Source organism: Centruroides sculpturatus, unplaced genomic scaffold (genome assembly GCF_000671375.1).
Source record: "Centruroides sculpturatus isolate CEXI.00-Female unplaced genomic scaffold, Cexi_2.0 scaffold108, whole genome shotgun sequence".
Classification (NCBI taxonomy): Eukaryota; Metazoa; Arthropoda; class Arachnida; order Scorpiones; family Buthidae; genus Centruroides; species Centruroides sculpturatus.
Genome location: NW_019384344.1, coordinates 952123 through 969250, shown reverse-complemented (window position 1 = coordinate 969250; position 17128 = coordinate 952123). Strand labels below are relative to the sequence as shown.

General features: G+C 29.9%; 1 protein-coding gene across 1 annotated transcript in view; it reads left to right on the top strand.

Annotated features, from left to right (window-relative positions):
* The window catches only part of LOC111635307 (protein flightless-1-like), a 30270-nt gene extending 13758 nt beyond the window's left edge, over window positions 1–16512 (top strand). Inside the window, exons 4-8 of the mRNA XM_023380241.1 lie at window positions 8468–8505; window positions 8608–8731; window positions 14408–14497; window positions 14576–14782; window positions 14865–16512. Coding sequence (XP_023236009.1) covers window positions 8468–8505; window positions 8608–8731; window positions 14408–14497; window positions 14576–14782; window positions 14865–14999 — 594 coding nt within the window. The 3' untranslated portion in view covers window positions 15000–16512. The remainder of the gene's footprint in view (window positions 1–8467; window positions 8506–8607; window positions 8732–14407; window positions 14498–14575; window positions 14783–14864) is intronic.
* The last annotated feature ends 616 nt before the right edge of the window (window positions 16513–17128 follow it).

The following is a 17128-nucleotide window of genomic DNA, read 5'->3' as shown; positions in this document are numbered from 1 at the left end:
TACTGTACTGTACTGTACACACAAAATTTCACAATCAAAGAAAATGTACTTAGCTTAATTATTCTTACATATTTAAAGATGTTTTTTAAATAGAAAAGTTGTGTGTAAAGATTTCATGATCATTGTATCCATCAATCAAATTTAACTTTATTACAAATTGAATAAGTTAAAATTCATAATAAATTTTGAAAAATAATTTTTATAAAACAAAATATAATATTAATTTAAACAAATAAATAATAAAAAAAATAATCATCATTGCAGGAATGTCACATTGAATAAAACCAATATTTGAACTTTGAACTTACATTTGAGTTATAAATAAACACTTGGCTTTATTTCCATCATTTTTAGTTGATATGTGACAACAGCACATTTCGGGCATCAGTCAACTAAAAAATATAATTTTTAAAAATATATATTATATTCACTTAATTACTGCAACAGGTAGCATATTGCACTTGCCTGCATGGAATTGAAAGTGTTACCCTACAAGAAGTCTATAGATATTTAATTTTCCACAACTAAAACTCCAGTTTTTTTCATTTCTAAACAGTAGTTTCTTAATTCTAATAAGTGCTCTCCAGTATTCGATGGATAAAACCACTGCACACCGGTAATTAGTTCGTTGTGGATTCTGGAATCACAAACAGACTGCCCACATGAAGTTTTCTCGGTTTTCTTCAGGTTAGTAACACCTAAATAGGGCCCAGCTTCCCATAAAAGTCTTCCTGGGATACATCCTCCCCTCAGCAGATAACTTAGGTGTCACGTTGTAACCAGGGCTATGGAGTCGTGGTGTTTTAGTGAAGTTGGAGTCGTCAAAAATCCCCCAACTCCTTTTACTTTCCCAACTTGTTATGTATATGAAAAATGAAAAAGTATTTGAATCGTGTCACATTTGACCCTCCGAGTTNGACGATACTATAGCATTTTCCAAAGACCTCCCATCACATTTGAAATTACTAAACGAATTATTCAAAAGATTTAGAAATGCTCAATTGAAAGCTAAACCTGAAAAATGCATATTTGCCACTAATCATATCAAGTTTCTAGGATACATCGTTGAAGATATAGGTTGTAAAACCGACCCAGAGAAAGTAAAGGCAATTACTGAAATGAAAGTACCCACTACAGTGAAAGAACTTCGATCCTTCTTAGGAATGTGTGGATATTTTAGACGATTCATAAAGGATTTTTCGACTATCACCACACCATTATTCCGTTTACTTAGAACCAATCAAAAATTCATTTGGAGAGATATCGAACAAGAAAGTTTTGTACGATTAAAGAAAAGTCTATGTAACTCACCAGTTTTAAGTCATTTTAACCCAGAAAGAATGTGTTATATACACACAGATGCATGTGATATAGGATTAGGAGCTACTCTGTTTCAAAAGGATAATGACGGAAGAGAGCATCCCGTATGCTACATCAGCCGAACGCTTAATAAAAGCGAGTGTAATTATCCTACGACACAGAAGGAATGTTTAGCCATTAAATGGGCTATCGAGAAGCTACGTCCATACATCTATGGCAAAAAGTTTATAGTTGTAACTGATCATCACAGTTTGTGTTGGCTAATGCGCTTAAAAGACGCGAATAGTCGTCTGTGTAGATGGTCGTTAAGCCTTCAGTGTTACGACTTTGATGTAATATACAAACAAGGTGCATCTCATAAATGTCTTGATTGTCTCAGCCGAATTCCAAATGAAGATAACATAGACCTGGAATGCAAAGAGGACGACTTCTCCTTATTCACTACTACTGTGGAAAACGTTGACATGTTAAAAGCACAAACAAAAGATGCATTTTGCCAGGAAATAAAAAGTATTATTACAGGGAGCAGTAATAACGCTAACAATTCGAAACGAGTTACACTACTAAGCGTTACTTCCTACATGAAGTTATTCTTTATAAACATCTTTATCTTCCAACTGGTATAAAACAAGTGCTGGTTTTACCTAAAAGCCTGCAGTTGGAGGTTCTTCAAGCTGCTCACTCTAGCAAATTTGNTAAAAACATATATTTACTTTAAAGTTTAACCTTATTGTTTTAATTTTTTAAAAATTAAAAAACAACTTTTATATTGGAATTAACAGGCTCAATTAATGGAAGAATGGAATGAAGATTTAGAAGCAATGGAAGCATTTGTTTTAGAAGGGAGAAAATTTGTACGTTTACCTGAAGAAGAAATTGGTAAGAGTTTAAACATTTATGTATTGTGGTCTCATTTTCAGCTAATGATCATTTTAATTTAATCAACAATCATTTACATATTCCAAAAAACCTGGATAAATTGTATCCACAACATCAGTGTACAAGCAGTAAGCTTTCATACTCAGCTGACTTTGGAAATGTTATTAAATTTTTTGTTTCTTGGGATATTTAAATTTATTTCTTTTTAAAAGCATGATTAAATTTTAAATGTGAATAATTGCAATTTATATATTTTTATGTATTAACTTACCAATGTCCTGATGATAAACAATTTATTTTCAGGAATAACGTCTTGAAAATGTTTAATTCGTTTTAATTTTACTAATTTTATCTGCACAAAATAAAGTTTTTCTATATTTATATCATTAGGTAACTACTAAATGTCTAAATGTAGTAAATATATTAGGGTTGTATAGAAACCTGGGTTTAGTAGACAAAATATCCATTTCTGCTGTGGTAAAAGGATTATTAATGTACAGTATTTTACTTCTCTGGAGAATGGATAAAAATTTTCTAGTTTTCTATGCTTGAAAACCTCTAAACCTCTATTAAACACAATACAGTACACTATATGTTTCCTGTGAATATAATTTAAATATGAATACTCTGAGAATTTTGAAAAAGAGAATAACAGTCAGGATGAATCAAATGTTGGGAAAATTAACAAACATCTTGCTGTGTAGCCTTGAGATGAGTAGTTTGTGATATTGTCTGCCTAACATATGTGAACTGCTGGGGAGGTCGTAGGCCATCTCTCCTTAGTTTCCGGCAACAGGTCATTAAACCTGCTCACTTGTCAAGATGGCTAAATTATGATTTCTGGTCCCGAGGGTTGAGACTCTCATATGTTGGTCGAGTGGAAGGAGAGTATTCGGGGTCGACGATAAGGTATAGGCAGTATATGAGTAAAGGAGTATACCATTTAACAAATAAAACAAGTTTATTAAAATAGACAAGATCGACAAAAATTACAAACACTAATCTCTTTGTAGTTTTCCACGGTGATTCAAGTTCATTAAGAGCACATAGATATCCAATAAGTGGTGTTTTTAGGGTAATCCAAATTGGCACAATTATAAAAGCGACTGTGGTGACGAACGGAATTCGATGGCGTTGGTCCGGCTTTCGTTAAGAGACTCCCTCGAGAGGGGGAAGGAAGCATCTTTTATAGCTTTTTGCTGGGAAAATGGGTCACGGGATCAGTTGTTATAGGAGATAAAGGTTATAGGAGTTCCAGGGACCCAAAACAAATGACGAAATTTGGATGCTAACTATAAACTTTTGTGCAAGTCGAGCTGCAGGCTGTGTGGGAACAATGTTGACAGTTATGGAATGAGGGTTTCAAATGTTCTCAGCTAAGATTGTTTCTTTTTTTCAATCCGTTATATAACAGAAGTAAAATAATTAAATTTTTGGTTAATAAAATTTCAGATCTCACACATACAATAATTTCAGACTTGAGTGACATTCCAGATTAGATCTTTTCTTCTAGATTTTTATAAATTAATTGATGGTTAATTTCTAATAATTAAATTTAATACAAAATGATGCTTAACACTTCTAATGCCAAATTTTATTAATTACAATATCTTTGTATGGCTAACTCTCAGGCTTTCTGTGCTTAATAGTCAATTCCAAAGCAGAAATGGATTATATAATGATGCAACATTATATACATTAATTTTAACTTGCATCTATGAATCCTCAAACAGCTATTCCTTTGTCTAAACTTATTAAGAACACTTGAAATTTTGTATAACACATTCTTGTCATGCTTCAGGCATATTTGTTCTGCCATTACAATTTTTCCAAAGGCACATGTATGTTTGCTTGTCTTTTGTTCTTGCTATTTATTTCTGTGCATGAATCTCTGCTTTAATTGATATAATTAGACATTCTATTTGAACTTGTGTCTTCAAAGTTGATAAGTTTCTGGTAATTCTCCCTTCTATATAATGAGAAAACTGTTTAGAGCTTAATTATCACTTTTATCATATGTTAGTTCTCTACAGCTAATCAATCNATAACAAGTGTGGCACAGAAGTTGGTAATGCAAATAGGTGTGTGTATAGAAGTGCCCTCAATTGGGAATCAGGAAGGAACAGCATGAACGTTCACCGCTGTGCCATTTGTCTGTTAGACGTGATCGAAGTGAGGTTGATGAGTTGAGTGTATGTCCGACATCACTATGGAGGCCCGCTGCTCGTTGACTTTCTGGAACACAGCGCCACAATTAACGCACAGCGGTACATGGAAACTTTGAAAAAATTGAAGCATGCCATCAAATCCAAACACCCAGGAACATTGACAGACAGCATCATTCTGTTGCAGGAAAATGCCTGCCCACGTGTTACCAAGGTTGTTTCGACTACGCTGCAGAAGTTTCATTGGGAAGCCCTTACACATCCTCCATACAGTCCCGCTTTCTCCCCATGCGATTTCCATAGTTTCGGAGCCCCAAAGTAAGACATTCGTGGCCGTCAATTTGCTTTGGACAAAAAGGTGCACACCTGGGTACAATCATGGTTCCGTAGGCAACCACAAACATTTTTCTATAAAGGCATTGACCATCTTGTCTCACAGTGGGATATATGTATTAACAGTTATGGCGATTACTTTTGAAATAATAAACAGTTTACTTACTTTTTTCCCATCTGTCTCATTTTCATTTGACTGACCCTAATAGCTTAGTGAATTTAGTCATATATAAGAACTAAAATTTTTACATCACTTCTGTGAATAAGTGATAATAAACATACAATAATTTTAAGAATAAAAATGTGTATTATTGGAGTTATAATTTAATATCAATGATTTGTCTCACATTGAAGTTAAATGGTAAAAGGTAACAAAAACAAATTGCTTTAAAATACATGTTATCATTTTAAATTTTCTTTTATGAATTACAGTATAAGAATAGTAGTATACTGGGATAATAGAGAACTTTGGTTAATTTGAACTTGGATAATTGGGGTTTATGATTTATATTCCATAAATTATGAAATTTTACTTATAAATTCAAATACAGAAAAAGTTGCTTATTGTAATTAATTTGGATCTTGTTTACATTGATGATAATAATTCACTAACAACATTAAGTGACATAAGTAAATAAGAATGCATGTTGAAACAATTAAAAAAACACAATTATTATTTATTAGTTTATTAATTTAACCAGTATTGTTTATCTATAATCTTTTTTTTTTGCAGTACCATCTTTAATTTAATAACAGTTAGCTTATAATTGAAGTAAGACTTGCCAGCAATTTAAACTACTGTACTGTGAACAAATAATGATTAAAACAATTGACATTGAACATTTAAAGCACTGATTGAGACTGATAATAAATGCATGTTATCAGCCATCTGTTGAGGCTGATATTATGAAAAGAGCTTAAAAATTGCTATTTATCTAAAGATGATAATAACTATTACTGAACTTTGATTAAATAAGTTTTATAAATACTGTATATTTTTAACTTGTGTGTTTTAGACATGCTAAGTCTTATAATATTAACCAACTGATAATAGTTTATAGTAAATGGATTCTATTATATATGAACACAGCTTATATATTTTTAAATACTATATGATGTAGCATAAATCTTATTTTATATTAAAGATAATTTTTAGTCAAACTTTCTAGTTAATAAAAAACAAATTTAAATAATTATAACTGTGATAAATTACAATTTTTTAAAATCTAATAAAGAACATTATTATTATTACTTCAGTTTCCATATTTCCTCAATTAAACCTGTCTTTGAATAAACCCTGGGAATAAAGATGCTGTTAAAAATGAACCTTGGATTGAAAAGCACTGTATAAGATAGTTTAGAGTGACAGCTAAGGTGTTTAACTAAAATTCTACTTCTTCAAATTATTTAGCATCAGACAGCATGGTCTTCTGTTCCAAGGTTCATACAAATGTTTTTGAAATAAAATTATTAATATTGTTGAGTTTGAGTTCATAACTTAACAGCTTATCTGCTTAAGGGTAATTAGAAAAACTCTGGTTTAAACTCACCATTTCTCCAGAAAAGATGGTGAATTTGAAGCGGTAGATGGTAGTCAAGATATTGATTCTTACAATGACACCAAAGCAGAAATGAACGACAACATAATAACTGAATTGAGTTAACAATGAAAACATTAATTATTTCTAATGTTGTATTGTAACCATGGCCAAATTCAAAACAAATTATTCTGTCCATGGAAAAAATAATGCACCATACAGTAATTGCACAGCCACTTTCTCACTCATCTAAACTGGGCCTTATAGTGTTTCCTTTGATTTTTACCCATTGTCTCAAGATGATGGGTAAAAATCAAAGGAAATACCTTAAGGCCCAGTTCAGATGTTGCAGTTGCAAAGTAATACATATCCTTAAGTTTTTTCAAGACTAGGATTTATGTTAAAAATAAACTCCTCTAGGATTCAATTAAAGAAATACAGTATTTTCAGTGCCATGTATCTGTAGCCATAAATCTAATTATGAATAAGAATTCTTTGTTAGAATCTAAAACAATTATGTATAGCTGAATTAAGATTTTAAATCATGAAATGGTGAAGACAGAATAATGTTTTAATTAACTTTGTTATATCAAAATTGTTGACTTTTATTATTGTCTTTATTTTTTATATATAATTGTGTTATAATTTATGTTATAATGATTCTTGAGTTATTATAAAGAAAAAGCCACTGAGTATGTGCTTAACTGGAAATATCACTTGTTTCAGCTTTATAATAAATAATTACTAGCATAATGTAAAAATTCAAAGGAAACACAATTTAAATGACAAATTTTAAGTAGATACAAAACTGAAAGAAATATGTTTTTAATGCAATGTTTGCAAAAAATTTATATTTGCTAAAATTTTTAAGAAATTACTGTAACGGACACTTTGTACCATACATGTGATTGGTCGAGTTGCCAGTGGCACGAAGCAATTGTTCGTTGGATTATGACTAAACGCCCCTAAGGCGGAAGACCCCTAACCGCGAAAACGGAAGTCGTTGGGAGAATAACCCTGCGCGGTACGAGAGGAACCGCAGGGTCAGTCACTCTTTGGCTTGGTCTCTGGTTGTGAGGACGTCGACGAGTGCAAGAAGCAAGAAGAACGAACGTATACCCCAGAATAGATTTGAACCTTGGGGTACTGACTCATCACATTGAACTTGTACCTGGCTAAGATTCCCGTTAGCCGTAACAAATTGGAGCCACCAGTGAGGACAGAGGTTCATCACATCTGAATAAAAAGAAAAGAACAAAGAAAGAAACGACGGCAAGGTTCAACTTGAAAGGAAGAGAAAACGGTAAGTTCATTGTTCCTTTGTCTCATACACAAGGTCCAGCGANAGTTGATATGTGACAACAGCACATTTCGGGCATCAGTCAACTAAAAAATATAATTTTTAAAATTATTACATAAAATATCTTACAAAACAGAATTAAAATAATGTATATTTCTTATCATATCCATTTTTAATCTGTTATACATACAAGGTCTTAATTGGTGCGCACAACTTATTTTACAATAAGTGGAGTAATTTCATCAAAATTTGCTATAAATGATCTTTTACTTATTTGACAATATCCAGAAGTTTTAGACATAATCACATATATATCTCAAATAGAAATAGACAATTTTTTACATTATTGTTTTTTATTTCTATTTGAGATATATATGTGATTATGTCTAAAACTTCTGGATATTGTCAAATAAGTAAAAGATCATTTATAGCAAATTTTGATGAAATTACTCCACTTATTGTAAAATAAGTTGTGCGCGCCAATTAAGACCTTGTATGTATAACAGATTAAAAATGGATATGATAAGAAATATACATTATTTTAAAAATTGTATTTTTTAGTTGACTGATGAGGGGCTTTATGCTCGAAACGTGCTGTTGTAACGTATCAACTAAAAATGATGGAAATAAAGCCAAGTGTTTATTTATAACTCTCAAATGTGAGTTCGAAGTCCAATATATTCGCAAAACACGGTTTCAAAAACAACATAAAACCAATATTTATTTAACTGGCTAATACAAAATAACACAAACAGTATTTATTGATTAAAAGATCAAAAACAGTTGAAAAATTGGCTATACTTTAATTATGATCATATTGTGATTATAAAACTAAATTAATTTATAATGTAAAGTCTCTAAAATTGAAGTATTACTCTATAATTTATGTTTCATTTCAATTTGAATTAGCTTCATAAAATATTTATTTATAGATTCAAACGGATGCATCATTATTAAATTCAGAATTTTGGTAAGTCTTGATAAATTTAAAAATACATAAAGATTAATTTTTCTTCAATGTGTTGTTGTTATTAGTTACTAATAATGTTTAAATGTTTTTTTTTTTTATTAGTTATATATTAAAAGTGCCTTTTGATCAAGAGAATTCTGGAATTGTTTATGTTTGGATTGGGCAAAAAGCAGATGAAGATGAAGCAAAATTAGCTGAAGAACTTGCAATGCAAATGTATGATAGTGTAAGTTATTAATTTTTGCATTATTTTGGTAAGTAATCAAGAAAACACAAAATCCATTGCAAAGAAAGAAATAACATATAATAAATAGATTAATTTATAACTTTGTACACACTTGGCACCATACTAATTTATGGTATACATTATAAATCTAATTAAATATGTAAGTTTAACATAATTTGATAAAGTGATAAAGAAATAGGCTGATAAACATGATTAGGGTCTGGTATTTTTGAAACCATGCCAGTAATTTTTAGTAATTCGAACACAAATCAATTATTGTATTTATTCAGACACTGGGCAAAAGTGTCTGAATAAATACAATAATTGATTTGTGTTCGAATTACTATGATTAGGGTCATTTTTGACTCAATCTACTTTGATTTAAATTTATTATACATATCAAACAAGGCTCTAGCAGTGCATTCATCATTTTTATTTGATTCAAAAGCAATTAATTCTTTTATATTTTTAGTGTAGTGTTATGAATTATGATAGGTTTACTCACAGTTTGTATAGTAGTCACCACTAAACTTAGACCAGGCCATAGTTAACATGCCATCCAACAGATAGGTTTTAAAAGAAGTAGCTTTGATTTATTGCATGAATGTTTTACATAATTTAAAACCAATATCAAGTTGATATTTAGCAAAAATAAAGATTAATTACTGTATGTCTTCAAGTTTAACAAAATTGAGCCAGTCAAACTTGAGTCACAGGCATCAAAAAACATAGACTGCTGCATCACCCCATCAATGAACATATTAAACATTCTATTTTATTGAATCACCTTTTGCGGCCAAAAACCTTCCATATGTTTCAGTATGTTGTTGACTAGGTGTTCATCTGCCATTATGGAATTCCAGATAGTTAGGATGGAAGCTTTTAGTCCTTCAACTGTCTGAAGGCATTTTTTGTAGATGTCTCTTCATAATGTTCCATACATTCTTAATTGGTGAAAGATCTGGGCTGTTGGATGGCCAAGGAAGAACTTCTGTTCTTTTCTGCAAGCCACTGTTTTGTTTTTCTGCTTGTATGACACATGGCCCCATCCTGCTGGAAAATGCAGGTTCTGTTTGGATATAGCTTTCTTATGGACGGAAGTAAACACTGTTGTAGAATGTTAATGTATTGCTCTAAAGCAAGTGTTCCATCAACAAATGACAACTGATGCTCATACACCCCCAAACCATAACTCTGGCGGGAAACTTCACTGAGCAGTTTAACCTGTCCTACATTGTTCCTGAAAATATTCGTGTTGACCTCATTGACCTGCGTGGGCGATCCTGAATATTTTCGTGTTTCCATCAGAATGTTTTTGATACTAGTTGTCACTATGCGTCACAATTTTTATATTAAAATGAACTTTTCAAATATAATTTTTTTTTGTTTCTATATTATTCAATATATTTATTTTGTTTGTGAAACATAAAAAAAATAATTTTTTACGATACAGTAAACACAATTATTATTTTTTAAAAAAAATTTAGGCTTAACATCGACGAAAATTCAACGTGGCATCTCAGGCAACAAATAAGAATTTCAACATTGAATAGGTTAACAACAATGGATTATTAGCTTCATTGGCAGATCGAATGACATATTTGCTTTTGTCTGTTGCTGATAATTCAAATTTTGATTCATCAGACCACAGAATTTCATGCCACTTTTGTTGAGACCAGGAAAGATGTTCTTTGGCCCACTGTACCCATTTGTTAACAGCACATCAAAAGAAGATTTCTTCTTTTGATGTGCTGTTAACTGCTGCATAGAACCGGAAATGCAGCTGTTGCAGTCTCCTACATGTTGTCGAAACAGATACATTCTTTCCAGTTGTATCATTCCATATTGTAGTTACATCAAATGCTGTGGCACAGCAGTTGTTTTTATGATTTTTTTCAAACTCCTATCATCAACTTTTGAAGTTTTTCACTGATGTCCAGCAGCTTTGTTAGGTATAACATGGTCATGGTTAGTGTAATTAACAATAATCTGGTGCACTGTTGTAACATTAACTCTTTACTAATAGCTCTCTCAGACATGCCACAATTGTGTTTAGCAATGATAGCATTCCTTACATCTTCTGAAACAGCTTTTCCTCTGGCCATTGTAGACAAAATGCAAAGGTTCGTAAATAAAACTAAAAGCGCACCTTATATCATTGACAGGATCACTGCAGGCTAAAGTGAGGTTAAAATAATCAGTTGTTTCAGAAATACTGCAATTGTAACATTATTTAAATGCAAATTAGCTGGTCTATGTTCATTGATGGGGATTTAGCAGAAATAAAGATTAATTACTGTATATTTGTTTTAAACAGTTTATTTAGTTCATTTAGCCCTCTACTTCTTAATACAGTAGAGCGTCAATTTTCCGAATCAATTGGGGACTGGGGTTGTCCGGATAACTGATATTTCGGATAACTGATTTACAATACGAAAAAATAGTTTAACGTATCGGATGTCGAAATTTTTATCCGTTGCGTGTCGCTTCGCGTTGAATTTTCGTCGATATTAAGCCTAACAAAGACTATTGTATCGTTAAAAATTATTTTATTATTTTGTACAAACAAAATAAATATATTGAAAAATATGAAAATAATAAAAAATTATAGTTCAAATGTTAATTTAGTATCAAAAATGTAAAATATTTGAGTAGCCCAGACATAGCCGAAGATTGAAGCGCCACAGCTCTGGCAAAAATTTAAATTTGCCGACTGGAATTCTTTCGGTTGATTGACTTTCGGAAAATCGACGCTCTACTGTATTTATATAAATGATATTGTAGAGACTATTCCCGAGAATAATATATTGTATGCAGATGATATTGTTATAACATATGTGGATTGGAATCTTCATTTGGTTGAAAATAATATAAATTCTTTGCTATCTAAATTAAGTAAGTACATGGAAAATAATAACTTAAGTGTAAATGAAAATAAAACAAAATACAGGTAACCCCCGTATAACACGGCACTTCTATAGCACGGATTCACTCTAACACGGTTCGAGAATTGGTACCATTCCCCGTATAACATGGTACTTTTATAGCACGGATTCACTCTGACATGATTCAAGAAATGGGTAAAACCCTCGTACAACATGAAATGTAATAAATTTCTACATACTTAAGTACTAATAGTTCACGAAAATAATAATTTTCGTGAACTATTAGTACTTAAGTATGTAAATTTTCTTTTCTTATCTCCATACACATGGTCCTTTGCGAAAATTGTTTCAATTTTGCCATATCTTGATGCTTCTGTTTCTGGTGTTGCCAGATGTTTTTCCCTTATTCCATAAGTGCTTAGAACCATATAAGGAAATTTATAGAGATCTTTTAACTAGAAGCAAGCAATCTAAAATTACATACACTTTTTGCAAAAGGTAAAGCATGAATCTGAAAATAATGCAGAAAAATGCTCAGAGGATAACAATAACTTACCAAAAATAAAACACTCTTGGTTAATAGTTTTTTTAGTGATGACAAAGAAAACATTGTTTAATTTATATTAATATGTATCACTTAAGAAAATTTTAACAAAGATATTTAACTTAATTATGAAAATATAGTAGCATGTTTTTTAATTTTTGGAACCTAACCCTCCTTTTCATACTAGTTCTTTGATTCGCATAACACGGCAATTTTTTGGAGCGTAACTACCGTGTTATATGGGAGTTACCTGTATATTTGTTTATCAAACAAAAAAAAAAAATGTTAATTTAGAAGATATACAAGTTAGAATAAATAATGAACGTATTCATAGAGTTAATACTGTAAAATATTTAGGTATCGAAATTGATGATAAATTACGAAGGAATAATCATATAAATAATTTAACACTGTCTTTATCTAGATTTATTGGAATACTGAAAAGAATAATAAGTTTTTTAAATTTTCAGACTGTTTTGCACTTATATCACGCTTGCATGGAACCTAAACTTTGATATGGTATTTCCGTATGGGGTGCAGCTTCTTTTGTATTGAGTAGGTTGCAAGTTATACAAAATAACTTTATAAGAACATTATATAAGTTACCTTATGATTCTTCTGTCACTTCTTTTTATAACCAGATCAAAATTGATCAAATAAAAGCTTTATATAAAAAACAAGTTCTTCTAGAAAGTTTTAAACTAATAAAGGTGAGCAAGAAAGAATCTTATATAAGTGATGAATTAAATAAATGCCTTAGGCCTTCTAACTACAACTATCGATGGAAAAATTTGATTCTACCAAAAGTTAAGCACTGTTTTGGACGAGATGCACCAATCTATCAACTTATATATAACTGGAATGCTTTAAAAGAAGAATACAAAGATTTGAGTACTTATGGGCAATTTAAATGGACTGTAAAAATATTGAGCTGCGATTAGTTGTATTTTTATTTTATTATTATTCTCTCTCTTTGTTTTTTTTTTTGTTTTATTAATTGTATATATTATATGTCTGCATCTTTTTTTTTTTTTGACCCTTGAAAAAGGCCAATGGTCATAGGGTCGTTTGGTTAAATAAAAAAAAAATAAGGTATTATCTTCCAGTAAATCTTCATTGAATTCAGTGTTGAGAAATTCAGATTTTAAAACAGTTTTTTTTTTTTCAATGGAAATAGTTCTTCCAGATTGAATGAATCCATCTAGTTGTGTCCAGACCATTTACATTCTTATTTAAATCAGCCACTGATTAACAAACTTCAGTTTATTTAAAAATTACAGCATTTTTTCCAGTAAGCATCTATGGCACATTGAATTATACCCTGATCTAAAGATTGCATTTCACTAACACACTTGTAAACTAGGCTACAAAAATTTAACTTTTGCATTACTAAATGATACTGTGTTCTTGTAGCTTGAGGCATTATGTATTAAAAAAATAGACAAAAAAGAAAAGTTATGCTTTTATTTCATTATTGATGTCATCTAAGCTTTTTTGTTCCAATGCTAAACTACCAGAAGATTTTTTTCAGTTTGATATTTTCTCTGAATAACCAAAGGTTTTAGTTTTTCTCCCATAGAAACATAAAAGAACATTAAACCACTTTTTTTCTTCTTTTGCAACAATCCCACTTTCAAAACAAGGCATTTGGTTAGAACTTGTTAAAAGTCATTCATCAGCATTAAATTGATTTTTGCAAGTGTATTCCTCTAATATTTTGTTAATCTAACTTTGCCTTCAACTGCAACTCGTTCAATGCCTGATTCTCCACAGATACCTACAATTATAAAGTTGCAATCAAGTTAACTTTTTAATATAAATTAATATATTAAGTAGCACATATAAATACCTAGTTATACAAAAACTACAACAAACAAGAAAGTTTGTTGTACCTACTAAGTGATTATTGATTAGAATTTGTTTGCAATGTACTATTGCAACATATATTAAAATATATCATTTATGTTATCAGACACTTGAACTGATGAGGGGTGTAAATATCCAAAATGCATATATGCTCTTGTATTTAATGAAGTTCCTGTGGAATGTTTTTATAAATAATATAGGAAATATTAGTTAAAAACAATGAGTATTGTTGTACTGTAGAAAATTAGTTAATACATAAAAATATTTAATGAATATTAGTAATTTAATATATAGCATTTGTAATTGGTTATATAACAATAATATGGATTATTATTATTTGTTAGAAAACTATTTCATATTATTTAAAAATAATATTTATAGGAAACTCACAGTATTCAAATAATAAATGAAGGAAATGAACCAGAAAATTTCTTTTGGGTGGGTCTTGGTGGAAAGAAGGAATATGATAAGGTCTGTCACATTTACTCTTAAAGTATATTTATATTAAATAGCAAAAATTATATAACCCAAAATAATTTTTTTTATTAGGATGCAGAATTCATGCAATACACACGCTTATTCCGCTGTTCAAACGAAAAAGGCTATTTCTCAATTTCAGAAAAATGCTCAGATTTTTGTCAGGATGATTTAGCAGATGACGATATAATGATTCTTGATAATGGAAATCAAGTGTTTTTATGGGTTGGCTCCAAATGTAGTGAAGTGGAAATCAAACTGGCATATAAAAGTGCACAGGTAAAAAGCTGCTGCTATTATAATGTATTATTACATATATTTATTAGAAACAGATAATTAAATTAACATTTTGTTTTGAAAGGTTTACGTACAAAATCTTCGGGTCAAACAACCAGACCGTCCACGAAAATTGATGCTGACTCTAAAAGGAAAGGAATCCAAAAGATTTACAAAATGTTTTCATGGTTGGGGTAATCACAGAACTACTGTAGAATGAACTTTAGTATCATTTCTAATGTAAAATAAATTTTGTTAAATATTGTTGCAAAATTTTGGTGATATAATTATGTTTGAAACATTTTGTGTCATTATTTTTGAAGCTGTGCTTCTAGATTTAAATCATGTTCTGTTCAGATGGAAATGATTGTCCCTTTTCTGTATGATCATTAGTTCTTATTAAGGTCACAAAATTTCAAATTTTAATTCTTTGATTTTTAAAATTATTTTTAATATAGGTTACAGGGACAAAAAATTAGTAGTAGATTAATTTTTAAACTGTTAATATTTATATGTAGACAGATTTTTCATGGGAGGGAATATGTGAATCTTGAAGCAAATATTTAGTTTAACTTTATAAGCTATATATAATTGAAAATCAAAACTTTTTAAATATAGCACTACATTTCAATAATTAAAAATATTAAATTATAATAATCTCTTGAAAATAATATTTGCTTCCAGATTTGTAGATATTCAATGCTATAAATTTTGTAATCAAAAAAACATTATTTATATGATCCCACTTTATAAATTTGTTTATATGTATCATTCAGTTCCTTTGTTAAAGTTGTTTTTCATCCTTATGATAGTTTATTGCTGTTTTTCTTTTTTTAAAAAAATGCTTTTACTAATTTATTATACTTTATATTGAATTTCATTTCTCAAAACTGATTGTTATGCTCAAGTTTTCCATTTGAAGATAAGAATAGAGTACTGTAATTCAAAACTTGTCTTTAGTTTTGAAAGAAATTTAAAGGTGCTGTAAAAATTAAGAAGTTTAGTTTTTAATATTGTATTATTATTCATTTCAGATTGATAAATTGTATATTCTGTAAATTACAAACTTTACTAAAAAAATAAATAAATAAATTATGAGATTTTAATCTTGTTTTTATTTAAACTATACGTGGGGCTTCAAAAAGTTTGTGGAAAAAGTCTGTAACTAAAAATTGTTTGGAAGAATTTTGATTTCAATGCACCTGAACATTCTTGTATCAACGTGTTATAACATGTTCAAACATGAACCCTTAAATGCAGGTAAGAACACAGTGCCACCAGTTGAAAGTCAGGCACCATTCAAGCAACATGGAATCCACAAAATCAAGACCAGAACAAACAAAGTTTATGGTAAAACTTGGTTGGAAGAATAGGCAAATCATTGATGCTCTGGAACAAATTTATGGTGATAATGCTCCAAAGAAGTCAACAACCTACAAATGGATAAGTCACTGAAAGGTACGAATTTTCCGCCAGTTGAAGATGTAAAAAGAGCTGCTCTGACATGGTTCAGATCACAAGACCCTCAGTTCTACCCAGACGGAATTAAAGGCTGGTGTCAATGTTTGCAGAAGTGTATCGACCTTAATAGAGCATATGTTGAAAAATAAACATCATAACTGAAATCGTTTTTTTTCATACTATCCTTTTTCCACGAACTTTTTGAAACCACCTCATATAATTTGATATATAAAATTAATTCATTTTCAGTATCAATTGAAAATTACTTTAAAATTTTATTCCAGCTGACATGAAATGAATTTCAAGTTTGGTTTGAGATTAATGAACACAAACTTCCGAGATAAGTATTTCTAATATACAATAAATCAGATATTTAACATTTTTAACACAATATCTTCTTACATTGTATGTGTTACTTAGCTACATGATTTTATTACATAATATTGCATTAAGTTAGAAAAAAGCTTTACTACACTATAAGTAAATCATACAAAATTTTGAAGTATACATTTTAGAATTGATAAATTATCAGTGTTTTTGGATTAACAATTAAATGCCTTAATTGTTAATTTTATAAGATTGTGCCAAAAGCCTGGGAATATTTTTTACCATATATACATATTGAAGCGGGGGAAGTAGCCTATACAGGAAAGTTGACTCCACCGTCAGACAGATTGTTCCTGAAGTGTGTAAAGGATGTTAGAAATTAAGAAAACACTTTTATGATAATTCTGTGCATAAAATTTGTAATATGTTTTTGGATTAATTTATATTTTTTCAGGTTGACAAAAAATATATTTAATATGAAATGTTTTCAATATAATTTAGGCCATCTTCATATTGAAAGTGAATAGAATACATTTTACAGTGTTTTATGGATTAATTAAT